The sequence below is a fragment of the Lipophrys pholis genome, assembly GCF_963383615.2.
Source record: "Lipophrys pholis genome assembly, chromosome: 11".
NCBI lineage: Eukaryota > Metazoa > Chordata > Actinopteri > Blenniiformes > Blenniidae > Lipophrys > Lipophrys pholis.
The window spans coordinates 15,032,864-15,049,833 of record NC_137631.1 but is presented as its reverse complement, the minus strand read 5'-3'; the positions used below and the strand labels follow the sequence as shown (position 1 = coordinate 15,049,833).

Below are 16,970 nucleotides of genomic sequence, written 5' to 3'. Positions count from 1 at the left end.
ACTTTGCAGACTTCTTCTTGTCCCTCATCAGTTCTGAAATCCTTTGCCAGCTCAAGTGTAACTGAATGTAGAGAAAGGTGAATGATTAAAGGAAAAGTTGTGCAGAAATGAGCCCAAGTTTTGGAGCACAAAATTACGAAAAGGCCCCCCGAACAACACAGTGAGCCCACTAGGTGAAATGTATTGTTACAGTATAATCAGCTGACAGGTCACAGCCGAGGAATGTACAGTAAGCCAAGGCTTTAAACACATGTCATGTGATAAAAGGGTGATGAAGCGAGATTACAGTCAGTCTGCACGGACTGATGAAAAACAAGGGGCCTCCTCCCAGCCTGTCAGAAGTGTTGAAGCAGGACCAAATCCAGTCTTTGTTGTTGCCCTTAACTGGCTCGCTGCAGAGTCGGTTTAATCCGTAAGGGGTACTCAGAATGCTCACGTTGCTCTATAATGTCTCATTTTATATTTTACTGTAACCTTGGCAACACATGAGACTAATTACAGCCAGTTTATGCCTTTCATGGTGTGGGAAGAGTGCTCCGTGTGTGCTGAGCGAAGACAGGCCACATCGCATCTTTTTATGTTTCTTCTTTTAAGATTTCACCACAGAGCAAAGTTTTAAGGGAAGGTATTTTTGCTTTATTTTGCCAGAAATGTAATTTGGTGTCATTTGAAATAGGTGTTTAGAATTTAACATGCTGACAGCATTTCATCTCAGTTCACTCTATTGTGGGAACAAAGACTTCTCTTGTTCCTTTCCAGAGCTTTAGAGTTCACTTTGACCATTACCGAGTAAATGTCTCCATCTACTGGCGAGGAGCTGAAATACAGTGATCAACCTTTCCGAACCTCTGGGCAACTTCCAAAAAACTGAACAATGCGAAGATCTTCCTAGATTTGCATGGATCACGCATAATGACATTGAATATTAAGAGGCTGGGAAATGTACGTACAAATCTTTACCATTGTGGGAACCAGTTAGAAACTTACAAGATTAGTTCTGTTCATCTTAATTTGTTTCCGCATTCTAGTGTGAGAAAACGTTCAATTATCATTGCTAACATTTTTCAGATTATGCATTTTGAGGAAATGCACTGTGTGTTACTCCTAACATCCCTGCAAGCGAACAAGGGCCATGGGCACCATGTCGGCAAACCCGTTTACACATTAGACATTCCTAAAAAGCCATTTTAACCGGCAGCTACGACACATTCAATGATTATCAGATGGTTTATTGAACCATGCAACCCACGTCATGTCAGCAGCCTGTTACAGCCATACCCCTGTCATCACTTTGCAGTATATTAAGGCAAGAAAACATAAAAACAAGTTTACGTACAGTCGACATCTTACAGTTCTATAGAAGATATGCAGTTGTAAACAGTGACCATACCTATGTGACAGTACTGATCTGAACTACAGTATACATGTGTTGCTTGAGAAGAAACAAATCAAAGTAAACGTCAATACATTTTACAGCACATAGTATTATGTTGGCAACAACACAGCAGCAAATCAGCAAGCAGTAAAATATACTTTTCATTGATGTGTACAAAACACCGATGGGCAAAAAACCCCATACCTATAGCTTCTGCCTTGTTGCTGTGCTATTGCCATGTATCTTATTTCAGCACTAATATCTACCAACATTTGCTCTAACCTGGCTACAATCCATCTTTCAAGGTCAGTACTAAAGCTTCACTGGATATCATTGTAATACGCCAACTGTGAAATGGGTATAAGGCACTTTGATGTGATTAGCAGCGACTCTACAACCTCAGAGGGAAATCATACAACACTGTGCAGATGTTTTAGGCAGGTATGAACAAATGTTGCAAAGCAAAAAAAAGAAAAAAAAAAGAGAAAGTAAATGTTTTCAAAAATAGCAAATAGTGATCGAACTTTGATTTTTCTGTTCATTCACTTCCTAGTGTAAAATGAAAATGAAGTGAAACTTCTATTCCTTCAAACCCTTTTTACTTGGAAGCTTTGCCCACCTGCTTAAAACCTTTGCACAGCACTGTACCTTGGCTATTCAGACTGCACACTCGCACTGATACACACATGCACATTTCAATCATATACAAACATAGTTGACCTATGGCAAAAGAGGGGCATCATACCTTGATTAATCTGACTCCGTAAATGCTTCGCATGCTGACAAACATCCACACACACACACACACACAAGCCACTCCAACCACTCACTTACATTCGAATACCATAGCTGCAGCTATTCATTGTACTATTACATGCCATCATTTTTAGATTTAACTAAGTGACTTACTGGACTGTAGATGCTCTGCACATTCATAAATGGACAGCACAATCATGCAACAAGACCTGCTGATCTTTGGCCACCTGATCTTTGAGGGAAAAAAAAGCACAATACATTTGGCAAAAATAGACTATGTAGTCAATCAACTACAGATAAAAAAAAATAACAATAAACAGCTTAGGAGGATAATTAACACTGTTTCAATATGCAGGTATCGCTGCATGAATGAGGGACTGCATCTTCGTATATGTATATATGCACCGCTTTGTAATAAAATAGACTAATTCACTAAATAAAGCTGAAAAGTAAGAAAATGTATTTACAGTAAGCCATCGTTTTGGTAGTATAGACAGTAACATTCTTCAGTAACAAAACTTCAAACCATTTGTGCATAGTTTTAACTTCAACAGGCAGAGCACATGTATAGTTTCCACTATTTAAAATGATAGATTCTTCATGGTTTTACTACAAACACGAGTGGATCCTTCACTTAAGAGCCAGTCATAATGCTGGAGAAAATACACATAGTTTCAGAGATACAGTTCATAGATTCACATACCAAGGTTCTCAAGAATACTGTTCAAAAGGCAATACTTTTAAATCACGATGCTAGGGAGAAAATAATACAAATCATTCAGCAGGTACTAAAGTGATAGTAAAAGTACATTAGGTGGATATGTTTATAAAGTAGGTCCACAGAAGCCTGATGATTAGCTCGGTTTGTTTTTAGCTTTTAACCATGCTTCATTTACTCCGAGCTCCCCACGACTCCCTTCAAAGATTGTTTCTTCACACTAAATGTTGCCTTTGAGTAACTCAAAAAACAAAACAGTGCATAGTAGTGTGCTACAGAGGCATCCTTTACTAAGTTAGAGGCCTAAAAATCAACCCTGGAAAGAAACTCTTGGGCTCTTGACAGGGAAGAGTTTCACACATAGATCCCCTCTGGGTTCAGGGCAGAGCTCAGAGGGCCCTGGAGGACCCGCAGATGACTAGACTTCTGGTGGGATGACACAGGGCGCTTCAAAGAGCCTGTCAGTGGGACCAGATCTGAAATAAAAATGAAAAGAAATATTAATGCAAGAGTATTCTATTATAAATTGTAGTTGTAGAAAGAAAAGCGTTCAGCTATCTATCTTTTTTGTTTAGGTGAACCGTTCAAAGATAAAATGTAATTAGAAAGTGACAAAGAATACTTGAAATATAAATAATAAATTTTTATTTTTCCACACAAAATCATTACATTTAACATCAATTGATTTGTTATTTCTACACTCAACGTAGAAACTCGGGCTGCACGTCTGAGCTCAAAAAATAAAATCTTAGGACAAACAAACATTGATTTGGAGGATTAAGAAAGTAAAATTCTAATTAAAAAGATATCCCAGTTAAATTTGTAATAAAAAATAAGGTCCTACAAAATAAGGCACAATGCTCAATTGATGTTATGAAATTATTATTATTATTTTTTTTAATTTAAACTTGTATTCTAGTTTGTTTTTTTAGACGCACCTGACCACAAAGTGACGCATTTCCACAATACGACCACCAGGGGGCGCCTCTGAGCCGTACAGAGAGCCAGCCATTGGAAGTGAATTTGATGCTCAGTCACAAAAGCTTATGCTGATGTTCACACATATATTGGAAGGTTACCAGAAGATCATCAGTGCCCTGTTATCACGATTTCATAATTAAAAACCATCATCATGAAACGCAATTAAGGGGATCAATGCGCTAAATGATCTGATAATGAAGCACATGTCATGTAGTAAGAAATATCTGCTGAGCTATTAACAAGAAAAGGGTTCTAATTGCCATGTTAAAAGCTTTTAATGCAGGTAAATGGAAAAGAATCCAAAATACTCCACTGCCACATATAACATACTAGTGCAGTAATAAATACTGTATTTAATCAGATTCCCAAATATTGTGCACATAAGCTCGCTACATTATTGTAGAGTTGCTGTGACACATTAACTGAATCATCAGCTCATGTGTGGGTTAGATTAATGACGGCACGGATCAATGGATAAACATTTTATTGATCCCTGAGGAAACGAATGACTCACGCATTAAGTTCAGCTGAAGTTGCATCAGTTATTTAGAGAAGCATGCACAATAATCTAAATGTTTGCAATTTCTAAATGACTAAAGAGATTTATGAACAAACAGCAATGACAGGAAGCTGCAAGAACATATCGGAGATTACCTGCATTTATGCAACGCTGCTAAAGCACCACAGGTACAGACTAATGTTGATATAACAGTCCACCGTCTTTCTTGCTGCTGTCAAGATGATTGCGTTAAGGATTAAAAAGCTGCCCCTCCTCCAGGAAATAGAAGTATAGTTGAATAGTAACCATTAAAACAGCCTCAGCTAACATTTATGCCTGTGTTTCAAGAATGTTCATTTATGACACATTTCCCATCACTCACTGTGGGCTATGGATGCACTGGAAATACACAGGCTGTGTTTACATCACTTTCTACATTCAAAGAGTTACTGCTCCGGGTTGGAAGTGTCATCTCCTCTGCTGGTTTGCCGCAGGATCACAGAGCTTTGGTCCAGTGAGCCCAACACAAAAACTGCTGAGCTTGTGACAGAGCGACAGCATGATTGAAGGAGTGAGGGATCAACAAAGGAAGTAGGGTGAATCAATGACGGCAGGTCAGTCTGTATCCAGGCAACTGTTAGCATGGTGATTATACCTGCCACTGAAGGAGGCAAGAACCGATTCAAGATTTTTAACTACCCCCCTCACACCATTTTCTCTATCACAGCGTCTCCCTCTCACACGCACACACTTGACAACAGAAGCGAGTCATTTTCTCTCAGCAGGCTGTCAAGACATGAGACAAATAATAAGTGCCTTGATGGAGCAGAATGACTTCACTAATGCACAGACGAACACAAACACCAGCCCCTCTCCTTCTGCACATTAATGAAAACAAGTAAAATTCTTTAACATGATTGACAACCAAAGAACAGAAATTATTCTCATGGAGGCTCCACTTTGAGGTGTCATTAACTCCTGTCTTGAGTCAGACTAGTTCAGAACAGCAAGACACCAATGACCCAAATGGCCAAAACAACTTCACTGTATATCGTAGAATCAATTTTAGGATTCCACTTCAGTACAGATTTATCTTTTTATTTTTATAAAGCTAATGGCGTTTGCCTCCCCTCTATGCACTGCAGGAACTCTGACCCCGTATGAGCCAGTGAGCACTCATAGATCCTCTGATGGCTCCCTCCTGGTTCTTAAGTCTGAAAGTTAAGGAGACAGGTGACCTCGCTTCTGCTGTCAGGGCCTGTTGGCTTTGGGAGAGCCTGCCTGAGGAGATAAGGCCTTGCACAATTAATTTCTTCTTTTAAAACACTTCCTGAAACTTTTTAAAAGACTTTCCTACAGAAGATGACATATTAAATGGGAAATGGACTCAGTTATATAGCGCCTTTTCGCTGACAGCAGCCCCAAAGCGCTTTACATGGGTCATCACATTCACCCATTCACACACCATTGGAGGCTGCAGCCATGCAAGGCGCTGTCACTCCAATGGGGGCAGTTTGGGGTTCAGTTTATTGCCCAAGGACACTTCGGCATGTAGGCAGGCAGAGATGGTAATCGAACCTGCAACATTCCGATTTGGAGACGACCGCTCTACCAACCAAGGTATGCCGCCCACAAAATTAAATTGTATTTAAGTAAAGGCCTCAGCATACATAGGACGCGCTGTGCTCTGTGGCATTGGCTCCATATATTAACTCACAAATATTGCTGAAAACACATTAAAAATTCATATATTTGATACAGAAAATAAAACATTGTTACCTATGCCGGGATTATTGTGAGCGCTCTCATCCTCAGAGGGTTCAGCCGGCAGCACGGTGACCTTGGTACCAGTCTGCTTGATGAACTGCTGCAGGTTGACCTGCCTCAGCTCTTTGGTGAGCTGCTCCAGCTCGTGCTGCATGTCCTTCAATAAAACGGCAACAAAAGAAATGAATCTTCAGAAGAAGAGCAATGTATCGGCAGCCGCCAGAAAGCGACCGACACCCACCCGCATGTAGACATTTCACAACAGTTTTCAATTACGCAATTGTCCAAGCATTAACAGGACTTCTCATGGCTACTCAAATCTTTCAATAAAGTTATTACTGGCCATTTTTTTTAATACATGAAAGAAATATACATATCACCAAAGTAATTCAAGTCTTCTGTATCAGCTCAATGCTAAACATGTAAAGCACAGACACTGGGGGCAACATTACAATTCTACCTAAGAAATACACAATTGCTGCCAGAAGAAGTTAATATAACAAACATGATTTTGTTCCATAATGTTTATTGATTTATTCATCCAACAAAATCAGTTTGTATTTAATAATAATGGTGCTCTTTTCTTTTTCATTTTTTCAAGCAGATTGCATGATAAGAGCTGTGAACAGACGTGGATGTTTAAACAAAAGCTCCAGAGATTTTGCCAAACAGTCCGGCAACACAGTGGGAGTGATTCAGGTGGACAGATGGTTCAATGCATTCTTGCTGACGGATGGTCTTCATTATTACTACATCACAGAGCAGCATCATTTTGTTTGACAAAACAATTCAGGGGAGAGAAAAATACTCCAGTGCATGCATATATCTTACCTGCAGTTTCTTGCCACTTTGTCCAAGTGACCTGTCCACAGCCCTGCAGCTGCTCTCCAGCTGGACAGCTTGTCTCTCTTGAGCCTTCAGTTCTGCTTTGACCCTGAGAACCTGAGACCGAGCCTCTGCCTCACTGACCCACTGGGTCTCCTGCCGCTCTCTCTGCAGCTTTTCCTCCTCCAGGCCTGCCTCCACACCCTGATGCAAAACAGAAAAAGTCAAAAAAGGTTGGAGAGAAAAGAACAAAACACCTACCATAATATGTAAACATCACTGGAGAGATTATAAAACTTCAACAAGCAGGATGAGCAACACCTTTTGTATTTTCTAAAATCATGAAGATCTCTCACAGATTACCTGTACCACTGCCAGCTTTTCTTCAATTTCCAGTTCGCAGCTCTGCAGACGCCCACGTAGCTCCTGCAGCCTCTCCTCCAGCTGCCTCTCACTCTCAAGTTCAATTTGCAGCTCTGTGGCCCAAAACTCTTCCTCCTCCATTTCCACGTCATTCTTCCTCAAGTGGTTCTCGAGCCTCAGGATCTCCTCTATCAAGCTCCCGCCTCGACCTGGGTCCCCGCTGCATCCTCCACCTCGCAACACTCGTCCTTCAGCCCAGGCTTGGAGCTCCGCCTCATAGGCCTCCAGCTTCTTCTCCAGCACATTCAGAGTCTCTCTCTGTAGACCGACCAGTCGTACCAGATCTTCCATGCGACAAGCCCAGAGGCCAGGAGATGCGGTCCCCATGGCATGTACAGCGTGGTGATTATTCCCACCATTTCCGAGAAGGAGTCTGCGTTTGGCCTCGGCTTCACCGATTCGGCCGCCGCTCAGTATCTCCCTAAGGCTTCTGGGCGCACCAGTGAATGTGAGAGACTTGCGGCGGGGTTCGCGGCGGCGGAGTGAGCGGTCATTCGGGTGGCGAAGCTTCGCAAGCGGAGGGAGGCTTTGCCGATACAGCCCACGTTCAGGTCCCCTGAGCGGGGGGCCTTCTGAGGGGGGTCGTTCGGTCAGCGAGGGGCCTGTGCGATGCAGGATCAGCTGGACATCTCCAGCATACTGGCCCCAGGTGTTCAGAGAGGCCACAGGGCTCTCATGAGGGGCAAGGTGACGCTCAGTATCCCGCCATTTCTCTACCAGAGTATATCTCCCTGTGCGGCCTGGAAAGAACACACATGAAAGACACTGTTGCAGGATTTGAGGATTTTTAGTTAATGATTTCTAAGCATTTCAACCACTAATGTGAATAAAAAGACCTGTAAAAGATATTAGTTAATCAGCACCTAATACGGTTAGGATAATATGTTTTCGAGAAATACGTCAATTTACCTTGAATAGACAAAGATTACATTCTCATAACCAGAGTCTGGAGCAAACAGGACCAACGCAGGCTACAGTACAAAACAATAGGACAAAAGAGGATGCACCGATCTGCAGTGTAGGAGTGTTATTCAATTGTTTAAGCCCCACAAGCAGCCCTTTCCATACTGCGTTTGATTCTACAGCAATATCACATTGCTTTGTGCCGTTTGAGAGAAAGCCCAGACACAACACTCACTGTAATGCAACGACAGAAACACTTGTATAATATGAAAGCACCAAATCAATACAGACGTCTGATCGCTTAACTGGATGTATACGCTTCTATTATCAAAGGGCGGAGGAAAGGGGGCTTAGAAGCACTGCTTTCTCAGCTTGGCAGGAGAACGAGGAATGAGTCAGACTTTCCCTCCTCCTTCCCTCCTGCTTTGTGGGAAGTGATGTCAATACAGCATGCTCAAGTGCCCCCGTTCCTGAAGGAGCCATATGGGAAAGAAGGGGAGCTTATATCCAAAGAAAGTACCAATAAAGCCTATGACCCACTGTATCTCGGTAGGAGCTTAGCAAGTAGGCACTTGTTTACTTCATAAGGACTTTTCTTCAGTGAACAAATGGCAGCTTGGTATTTTGGAGAGACTTTAAACCCAGATTACACTTGTGGGTTGGCGAATGCATAACAGTACTTCAAATAAAAATACTTTGGTTTGCAAGGTTTTAAAACTGTTAAAAGGCCGTGGTGTGAGACTTCAATGTGAGAAGTACACGTTGGGCGACGGTGCATAAAAACTAATTTCACACAAATATAAAAAAAAAAAGGGCTGCACAATATATCAATACACACACATGCTCTGCAATGTCAGCAGATCTGGGAAATCTGACAGAGCCCTACACCTACTGCACTAGATTGTACAGTATCTCACTTCATTACATCTGGTGCAACAAGCCAGAAGCAACAAAGAATCCAAAACTAATAGAATTTTTTTTTACTAAAAACAACAAAGTCAACAACTGCTCTGCTTCTGAATCTCTGCTGGCACGACTGTGAAAAAAAACAAAACAACCAAACAAACATGGAGCAGTTGTGTCTGGTTAAAACAGGGTCCACGAAGAATAAAGGGCACAGTTTTTTGTAAGCAGAAATCCCAAAGTAGAAATACATCAGCATGAAATACTTAAGTAAATGTATAGTAAGTCTTATTACAGTGAGAATACTAAAAAATATTATCACATGTCTCAGGTTTAAATAAATTGCGAGGTTCTAGTTACAAGTCTACTAACACCTTCTTCAAGCAGCAGTGGTCAGTACACCCAAATCCATCAGATTATATTAGATGATAGATTACATTAGATTTTATATTACATGCACTACAAACAAGACATTATTGAGTGTGCAAGGTCAAGAGTTTTAAAGTACTGCAGAAGTATGTAAGGACTAATTGAGACGGCCTGTTTTGTGTTCGACTTGTACGAGTGTAATTTAGTTTGAAAACTAATGTGTAGAAAACTGATTTGCTTCCAAAGAAACTCTGTAGTGGTTTGACTTATGCAGAAACACAACATGCACAATCGATGCCTAAACTCATGTGTGCATTTGTGTGTCTGTTGAGTTGTCAGTTCATGATAAGAGCATCAACTCCACATGCATTACCATACAGCACTGCTGTGGAAATTGTGCAGGTATATCAGAATTATAAAAGTCAATTTTGCCTTGTTTGTTATTTTTTGTAAATGTGAAAATGCACCAAACCAGGCAGTTTCTCTCTTTCTTTTATAGATCAGATAAAGAAATTGTACTGCAAGTGTGAATGCAGCCAAAGTTTCCACAAAAGAAATTGAGATATCAATAATGTGTTAAACCAGAAGTGTCAAACATGTGGAATATGTCCCAAAACTGAGCAGTCAGAAAGTTCAACCTGGTTAATGGATTAAGCTGCAGCGTGTATGAATAACAAAATATATATTGACTGCAACTTTGATTAACCGTGTTCAGTAAATGTCTCATCAAGAGGGGCTTTAATCACTATATATGACAATATAACATAAAAGCAATCAGTTAATAAATAAATATCTGGTCTATAACAAAGTGATTATGGTACTTTTAAAGTTTTTGCATCTGTCTTGAATAGTGCCATCCATCCAACAGGATCCATATAACAAAGTCTGTGACAACGTACAAGGTCATTTAAAACAAGAGGTGACCGCTATTAGATTGACTCCAGACATCTGGAGCTCTGACGTGTGCCACATGTCACTGCTGAGCCTCGCTGAGCGCTGGATTGATTCGGACACTTTTCAGTTCATTTGTGACTTATACAGCACAGCCTGTGAGAGAGGCCAGCCAGAACGTGAGCAATGCCCAAAGTACAGTTTCAGGTCGTATTGTATACCATAAAACCACTTTGCAGGTCAATATACCAAGAAAATGTAAAGTACTGGGAAAGAACTGGAATCAGTGAATAATTAAAAAAATAAAACGAGAAATAAAATGAAGCGTATCAGGATAGAAATGCCCAAAATTCTTATGGAGGCATCCGTAGTTATTATGCCATCATTTTACTAGTCAGACCCACTTCAGATTGAATGGGGCTGTGTACGGCCCTGATACTCCTGTTACAGGCTCCCTTGTAGCGTTGATCAGAAGTCTGCTTGTGAAGCTTTTATACAAAGAAATATACTTACCAATGGCCTGGGCCAGAGCAATCACGACTTCCTGGCAGGTGGTTACCTCAGTGACCCCACAGACAACCCTCTGGACTCCATCCACCCAGACCTTCAGCTCCATGTTGGGTCAGAAACAAGGGGGACGATTGTGATGTTTTGGCCTCAACATTATTGAAGGCTGTGACAGTGCAGGACAGCCGAAGACACTCTGGATGATGCACTGTGGAGGAAACACGAAGGAAAACAGGAAGCGGTCAGTCAGGATGTGCTCAAGGCCAAAGTCATAAGTCTCCTAATGCAAGGAAACAAAACCGTACAACTTGCAGACCGCCTATTTCAACAATATCTTAAGGTAAAGGATAATCCAGGGGAGAATGACCTCATAGAGCGAGGCATGCCAGGACCAGCTGGCCACAACACTGTTGTTTTGTTCTTCTCTATGAATAGGTACATGTCTGCTGGGGGCGCGGGCAGGAAGAAATCTGCCAGCAGACATTCCCAAGCCCAGTTCCTGCTTTTGTACAGAGAATTACATGGAAGCAGGGATGACCGAAACATGGTTACACAGAGAAGGACTAACCAAACAGAGAAAGAGAAGTGAAGGAATCATAACACCGGGGAGCAGAGGACAATTTATTTTTGATGTAGCACTCATTTTCCCTCTTCTGTGACACATTTACTATTGTTATGGCGTGCAACTGTGCACAGATGCAGCTAAAATAACAAAACTGGAATGTCTTCACGAAGTTTGTTTGAAAAAGCAACTCACAAAAGAGGCATTTTTCTTTTCAAATCTCCGTAAAATAAACATGAAAAAGTCAACCAGTTACATGAGCCGATTTGCACTTTAAAGTAAAATAACTCCGAGCCTAATAGTGAAAACGCACCTTCAGGGAAGACCGTCAAAATGTCCTTCAAGGACAGCGAGCAGGAGCAGAATGAACGGCATCTCTGCTGATCTCTATCGCTCCCCGTGATTCTAACCTTCTCTGCACCTACACTTACTCAGTCAAAAGGTCCTTTTGTATTGCCAACCCCCCACCAATTACCCCCCACCACCACACACACACACTCCCCTATCTACTTTTTCCACAAAGTCATCTGCAGCAGGCTGTCCTATCCTTTCATTTACTTTCTAAATATGGCAAAGACATGACAGAAAGATCAACCTGCTTCAAGATATTGCTAATACTGGTTACTCAACCCATTTCTTATGAAGAAACTGTCTATAATAAAAACATTGATAAACGCTCACTATCAATTTCAAGGTAGCATCACCGCTCTTCTGTTAGCACATCCCTTCATGACAATTCTCTTAAAAGATCAAGAGCACACTGCCTGTTATTTTTTTTAAAGTCAACTGTGTTACTGCTCTATTATCAAAAACCAAATCTTAGGTGTTGCCATTCAATGTCCGAGGAGTGTGTACCTCTTATGTGGACCTGGAGCTGCAGTCTGGGCGCTTGCATGTACACAAGCGTCACCTATGTCGGCAGCTCTGATCACCCTATTCTTGGCATATTCACAGTTGGCTAGAAAGCGCTTTTGTCATTCCTGCAGACTGCCCTTAAATGGCATTAAAGAGCTGGAGGATGGAGAGGAATAGAAAAACAGTGACACACACACACAGACAGATTTTTCTGCAGTGACCCACACCACTGTCACCATTTCATTTAACCCCTGTTTCCTGAGGGATGTGGAAAGTGAGCACTTCATGATGCAAAGCAGGCACGGCGGATCAGCCGGAGGGAAGGCGTTTGGCTGAGAGGAAAGGGGGAAAACTGAAGCAATTCCTTTAAAACTAATGGCCTCCGTGGCTGAGGGATTTTTGAAGACCACCGCACGGAATTCTATGGGATAAAAGTAGTTCCAGGCTGATTCGGTGGCTCTTCATTGCAACAGCTCAGAAAGACTCAGTGGGGCATTTACAAATGCCACCGCCTTTGGTCCAGATTCGTAACATTTGTATTCATTAACATTAACCCAGAAAACCTAACTGATGATACAGGCACAGCAGCGCGGGGCAGAGTGCCATCCTGGGCCCAGCAGGCTCTATTCCTCTGGCCGGTCAAAGCCATGGCCTGGGGAGATGCCCGCCTCCTGATTTGTGCAGCTGGTTCTCTGCCAGAGGAGCATTTCATGAGACAGTGAAGGGCCTGAATTTCTGTGAATTCTATTCAAGCTCACTTGAGAGATGATCAACGGCAGCAAAAAGACCCCTCAAAACCAGATGAGTTTAGCGCCTGCTCACATTTGCCTCAGTCTTTTATTGGCCGAGCAACATTGACACAAGATGTATGCCTCTCTCTGAGCAGCGAGGTGTGTAAGCCGCTCTGAGCAGGCTGCCGGCCCGGCTGATGATGACAATTCTCCAGGCCCATACAAGCACACCAAGCTGGCAGGGAAAAGGATTTCAACCGGCTTCTGGTGTAAACACGCTACCATATGCTCATGTGGGTGTTTAAACACGACCGATGCACTTCGGTATGTATCTATCATACAGGAATACTGTAAAAGTGTGTCACATGAGAAGGAAAATGTGGCCCTGCCTCTTGTGGATGAAGCGTCTCATGCAAGCTCAAGTATCATAGAGAGCAAACACGGGGATTTTTGAGGAAAAAAACAAAATGGGCATTCATTACATAAAAACAAAACCAAGAATGAGCTTGATTCAAAGAAAAGCCTGAAGGGGCAGGAACTGAACCATGTTGATAAAAATGACCCCACACAAAAAGACAGAAGTTTCACACACACCACCGACATGAACAGAGAAATGGTCTCTTGTTCAAATGCCGACTACTCTTCACCAAGGAGAAAAACAATGCTGCCGTTTCACTGAGCGAGAAACTTAGCTACCATTATGAACAGAAATCCAAATAACTACATTGAAACGGTTAACATCATGCAAAACTCTGCCACACTGCTGTTAATCAAGCACTCACAGTAGAGCGACATCAGTCTTTTCCACTGCTTAAAGTCTTTTACCCACTGCTTTCCAGACTTTAATTCAAATTGTACACCCTGCAGAGTAGCATGTAATTACTAGCAATTTATACTCTGCTGTAATTGGTAACAGATCTGTTGTGAAATGGATTCTGTGCGGGGCCCGAGACAGACGCTGGTTAATGGAGGAGGCACTGGTGGAGACTGGGTCAGGGCAAGCTGGAAAAATAGCTTTTACCCTCCAATTTCAGCTGTTCCTGATAGTCATCAAGTACTACAAATAAAGTACACTTCCTGGGTCGGAATAACTTTAAAGAGCCAAGAGTTTCTTATTGACGCAAGATTTGCTGACGGGATAAAAAACATTCAGGCTGAAAGTTAAGAGTCTTGCAGTAGTGATGAGAAAAAAAGTTTCTCATGACAAAAATGCCAGCCGAGTGTGTATACAATGCCTTCTGCAAACGTAAACATGACGGGGTATGGTAAAGACCAGGGGCAAGCCTTGATCCTGTAGCGCGGAAACTGATAACATGCATTCCTGGGCTGTGAGAATGCAACGGGCCATGACTACGAGATAAGAACAGCTACGGGTCCCTCTGCTCAGTGGTCTTGGTGGCTTTGCAGCATGCAGCGATCGTGCAGGGAGACTTCGGAGTAAACCCAGTGAGAGCATGTACGTGTAAGCTGGATAATCACTAGAATATCAAAAACTGTGTGCATGCAACAGTTTGATTTGGATGCAATGTGGAACCCTTGAGTTGATATTTCAAGAAAAAGAACATAATCAAAAGAGGTGAACCAGTGTTTCCTATAACCTTTACTTCCTTTCAAAACCAAACTTGTATCACAGCTGCATTGGCTCAGACACGATTGCAATGTCCAAGATCTGCTTTACACCAAAATCTACAAAATTTGCCCGATATAGAAAAACATAAAAACAGGTAGCAGGTCTCGTCTCCACAAAAAAAACCCAACCTCAAATGCTTTTTCTTGCAGGGATGTTAAAAACTAGTTGCAAAACATTTGTCCAGCTGTGATTTTATCAGAACCACTTACATCTCCAGCCTTTTCACTCTTACTTTTATGAAAACTTGCTGCTTTCATCAAATTCAATCTTTACAACACTTTCAAAATAGTAAAATGACTCACTTTTAACATTTGAAAAGTTGTTTACATTTCATCGTTAAGAAATTTCAGTTTACAAGATTTTCAATTCCTTCCATCAGTTTTTATTTACATTTCAAACACTGCGCAGATCTTTTTGGAGCTGCAGGTGATGATACAGTATGTGTGAAAGAAATGGCATCTTTGGCTCCAAGATCATATACTTTGGTGCACACGAAGGCTTTGTTGTGACCACACACCAAACAAATTAACTGAACTTCATAAACTGATTCATCGCTGCACGTGATTGTTTGTCTAATGATCAAGTTTTGTATCAGCATCAGAGTTCTGGATCAGCTACCACAGCTCACTAAATGAAATCAGGCTCTTTCAATAGTGAACTTTGTTTGATATAAAGAATTCAAATTTTTTATGCAAGTAAATAGAGGAAGGAAGATTTTCCAGCACTTAAACAGTTTTTGTTTCCACTCTTAACTAAATGTTAAACCCGTTTTCCAGACACGCTACACACAACATCCACAGCTCCCGCGGCCTCTCCAGTGGCCCCAGCCCTGGAACTGGACGGCTTTCTCCCTCTGTCTGGTTGATATTAAACTATTAGCCGCTGAAGCAACCTCCCCCATTCGGGAGGTCAGCACTGGCAGAATCTGGAACATCTGGACGGCACGTTCATCCAGCAATAATGCCGCCTTTGTTCCCTTGCCATATTCTCTGCTCACTCGCCAGCACTGAAGAGCCAGCAGGGCAGTCAGCAGGCTCCTGCAGGAGGGCAGCAACCCAGCGGGGCAACCAGAGGGCCTCCGGCCAATTCTTCTTTTACGTATTACTGTGGTTTGTAAAACATCATCTGCTGCTGAATCACACTCTTGCTCATGAGCACTTTTAGAACTGAAATGGATTTTACAGGAGCAGCTGGGGTTGCAGTCAAAAGGAGGAAAAAAAAAATTTAAAATCCAAGTTTTTCTTCCAGTCTGTGGGTGGTTGTTTTTTTTCCAGCCTGGTCTTGGTGTTGTTTTGATGTGAAGGCAGTGTAAAAACAACAAATTGCACAACTCTTTTCTCTGAGCACAGAGCAAACCTGAAAAATCACAGAAGGAAAAAAAACCAAAACACCTTCCATGAGTGCAGCAACTCTACAAGTGATCAGATCTTGTAAAAGAGGCATGGAGCTTTAAATAGCATGAAGGGGCCATCATTTCTGCAGGAGATGATGCATAAAGACTTTAGAGAAGATGGGGAAGTTAAAACATTAACAGATAAAGGAGCAACCTGGTAAGATGGTGCATTTCTATAGGATTAGAGATCTGTGTGGAGCACTGCAACATGGAGAAGTCGGACGTCCCCTGGAAGATCAGCAGAAACAGGACAAAAACATGAAGACCTCACCAAGCAGCTCCAGCTCCTGGTTGCTGTCGACCGGGACGAGAAATGGCGATAAAGAGCTGTGGTGGGTTCATCCAGAGTGGACCAACTCTTCTCCCAATACAATAGTGTTTCCGTTATCTCACAACTACAAGCAGCTCCGATCGGGTCTGTGAAAAGGTTGTTTGATTTTTTATTTACCTGCACGACAAGGAGCGGGTTCAGATCAGCACTCTTTATCCAGACTGAAGTTTAGCAGGGAGACACAGGCAGGGGCACAAATTCCGCAAAATGTGTCCTTCTTCAGCATTGCCCAGTAAATCACTTCCAACCAACTGCGACAAAGTCACGTTTCGGTAACAGAGTAAAAAAAAAAAAAAAAAAAAAAAGGCTACCGACGCGTCCACGTTAATGAAGGAAACGCAGAGATTTGACGTGACAATCCGCTGTCGGAAACTTTGCATACCCCGTGTAGAAAGCTCGTCTTTCTGCGGTTTGAGCAGGGAGCTGCGGAAAAAGCCCCTCTCTCCCTGTTTCTCCTGTTTCAGGACTCCTCTGGTAAATACGCGGCTCTGGAACTGGGACACCGCAAGGCATTGTGGACTCTTTAAAGCTGCAACACGCTCACACAGGCG

General features: G+C 42.2%; 1 protein-coding gene across 1 annotated transcript; it reads right to left on the bottom strand.

Moving 5' to 3' along the window:
- Window positions 1-1,210: 1,210 nt before the first annotated feature.
- Window positions 1,211-16,888, bottom strand: rassf8a (Ras association domain family member 8a). The gene is made up of 6 exons (XM_080475003.1): window positions 16,537-16,888; window positions 10,924-11,125; window positions 7,285-8,084; window positions 6,928-7,125; window positions 6,109-6,253; window positions 1,211-3,325 (listed from the first exon to the last, which is right to left on the bottom strand). Exons 2-6 carry the CDS (start codon window positions 11,024-11,026, stop codon window positions 3,204-3,206), a joined length of 1,368 nt encoding a protein of 455 aa, XP_080331129.1. The 5' UTR covers window positions 11,027-11,125; window positions 16,537-16,888; the 3' UTR covers window positions 1,211-3,203.
- Between the last annotated feature and the right edge of the window lie 82 nt (window positions 16,889-16,970).

Bases quoted from the DNA above. Each gene is read 5' to 3' on its own strand.
- rassf8a (XM_080475003.1), bottom strand. From the start codon at position 11,026: ATGGAGCTGAAGGTCTGGGTGGATGGAGTCCAGAGGGTTGTCTGTGGG. The intron at 7,126-7,284 runs GTAATCTGTGAG...GTTTTGCATCAG, and splicing joins AAAAGCTGGCAGTGGTACAG to GGTGTGGAGGCAGGCCTGGA. The intron at 6,254-6,927 runs GTAAGATATATG...GTTTTATTGAAG, and splicing joins AAAGTGGCAAGAAACTGCAG to GACATGCAGCACGAGCTGGA.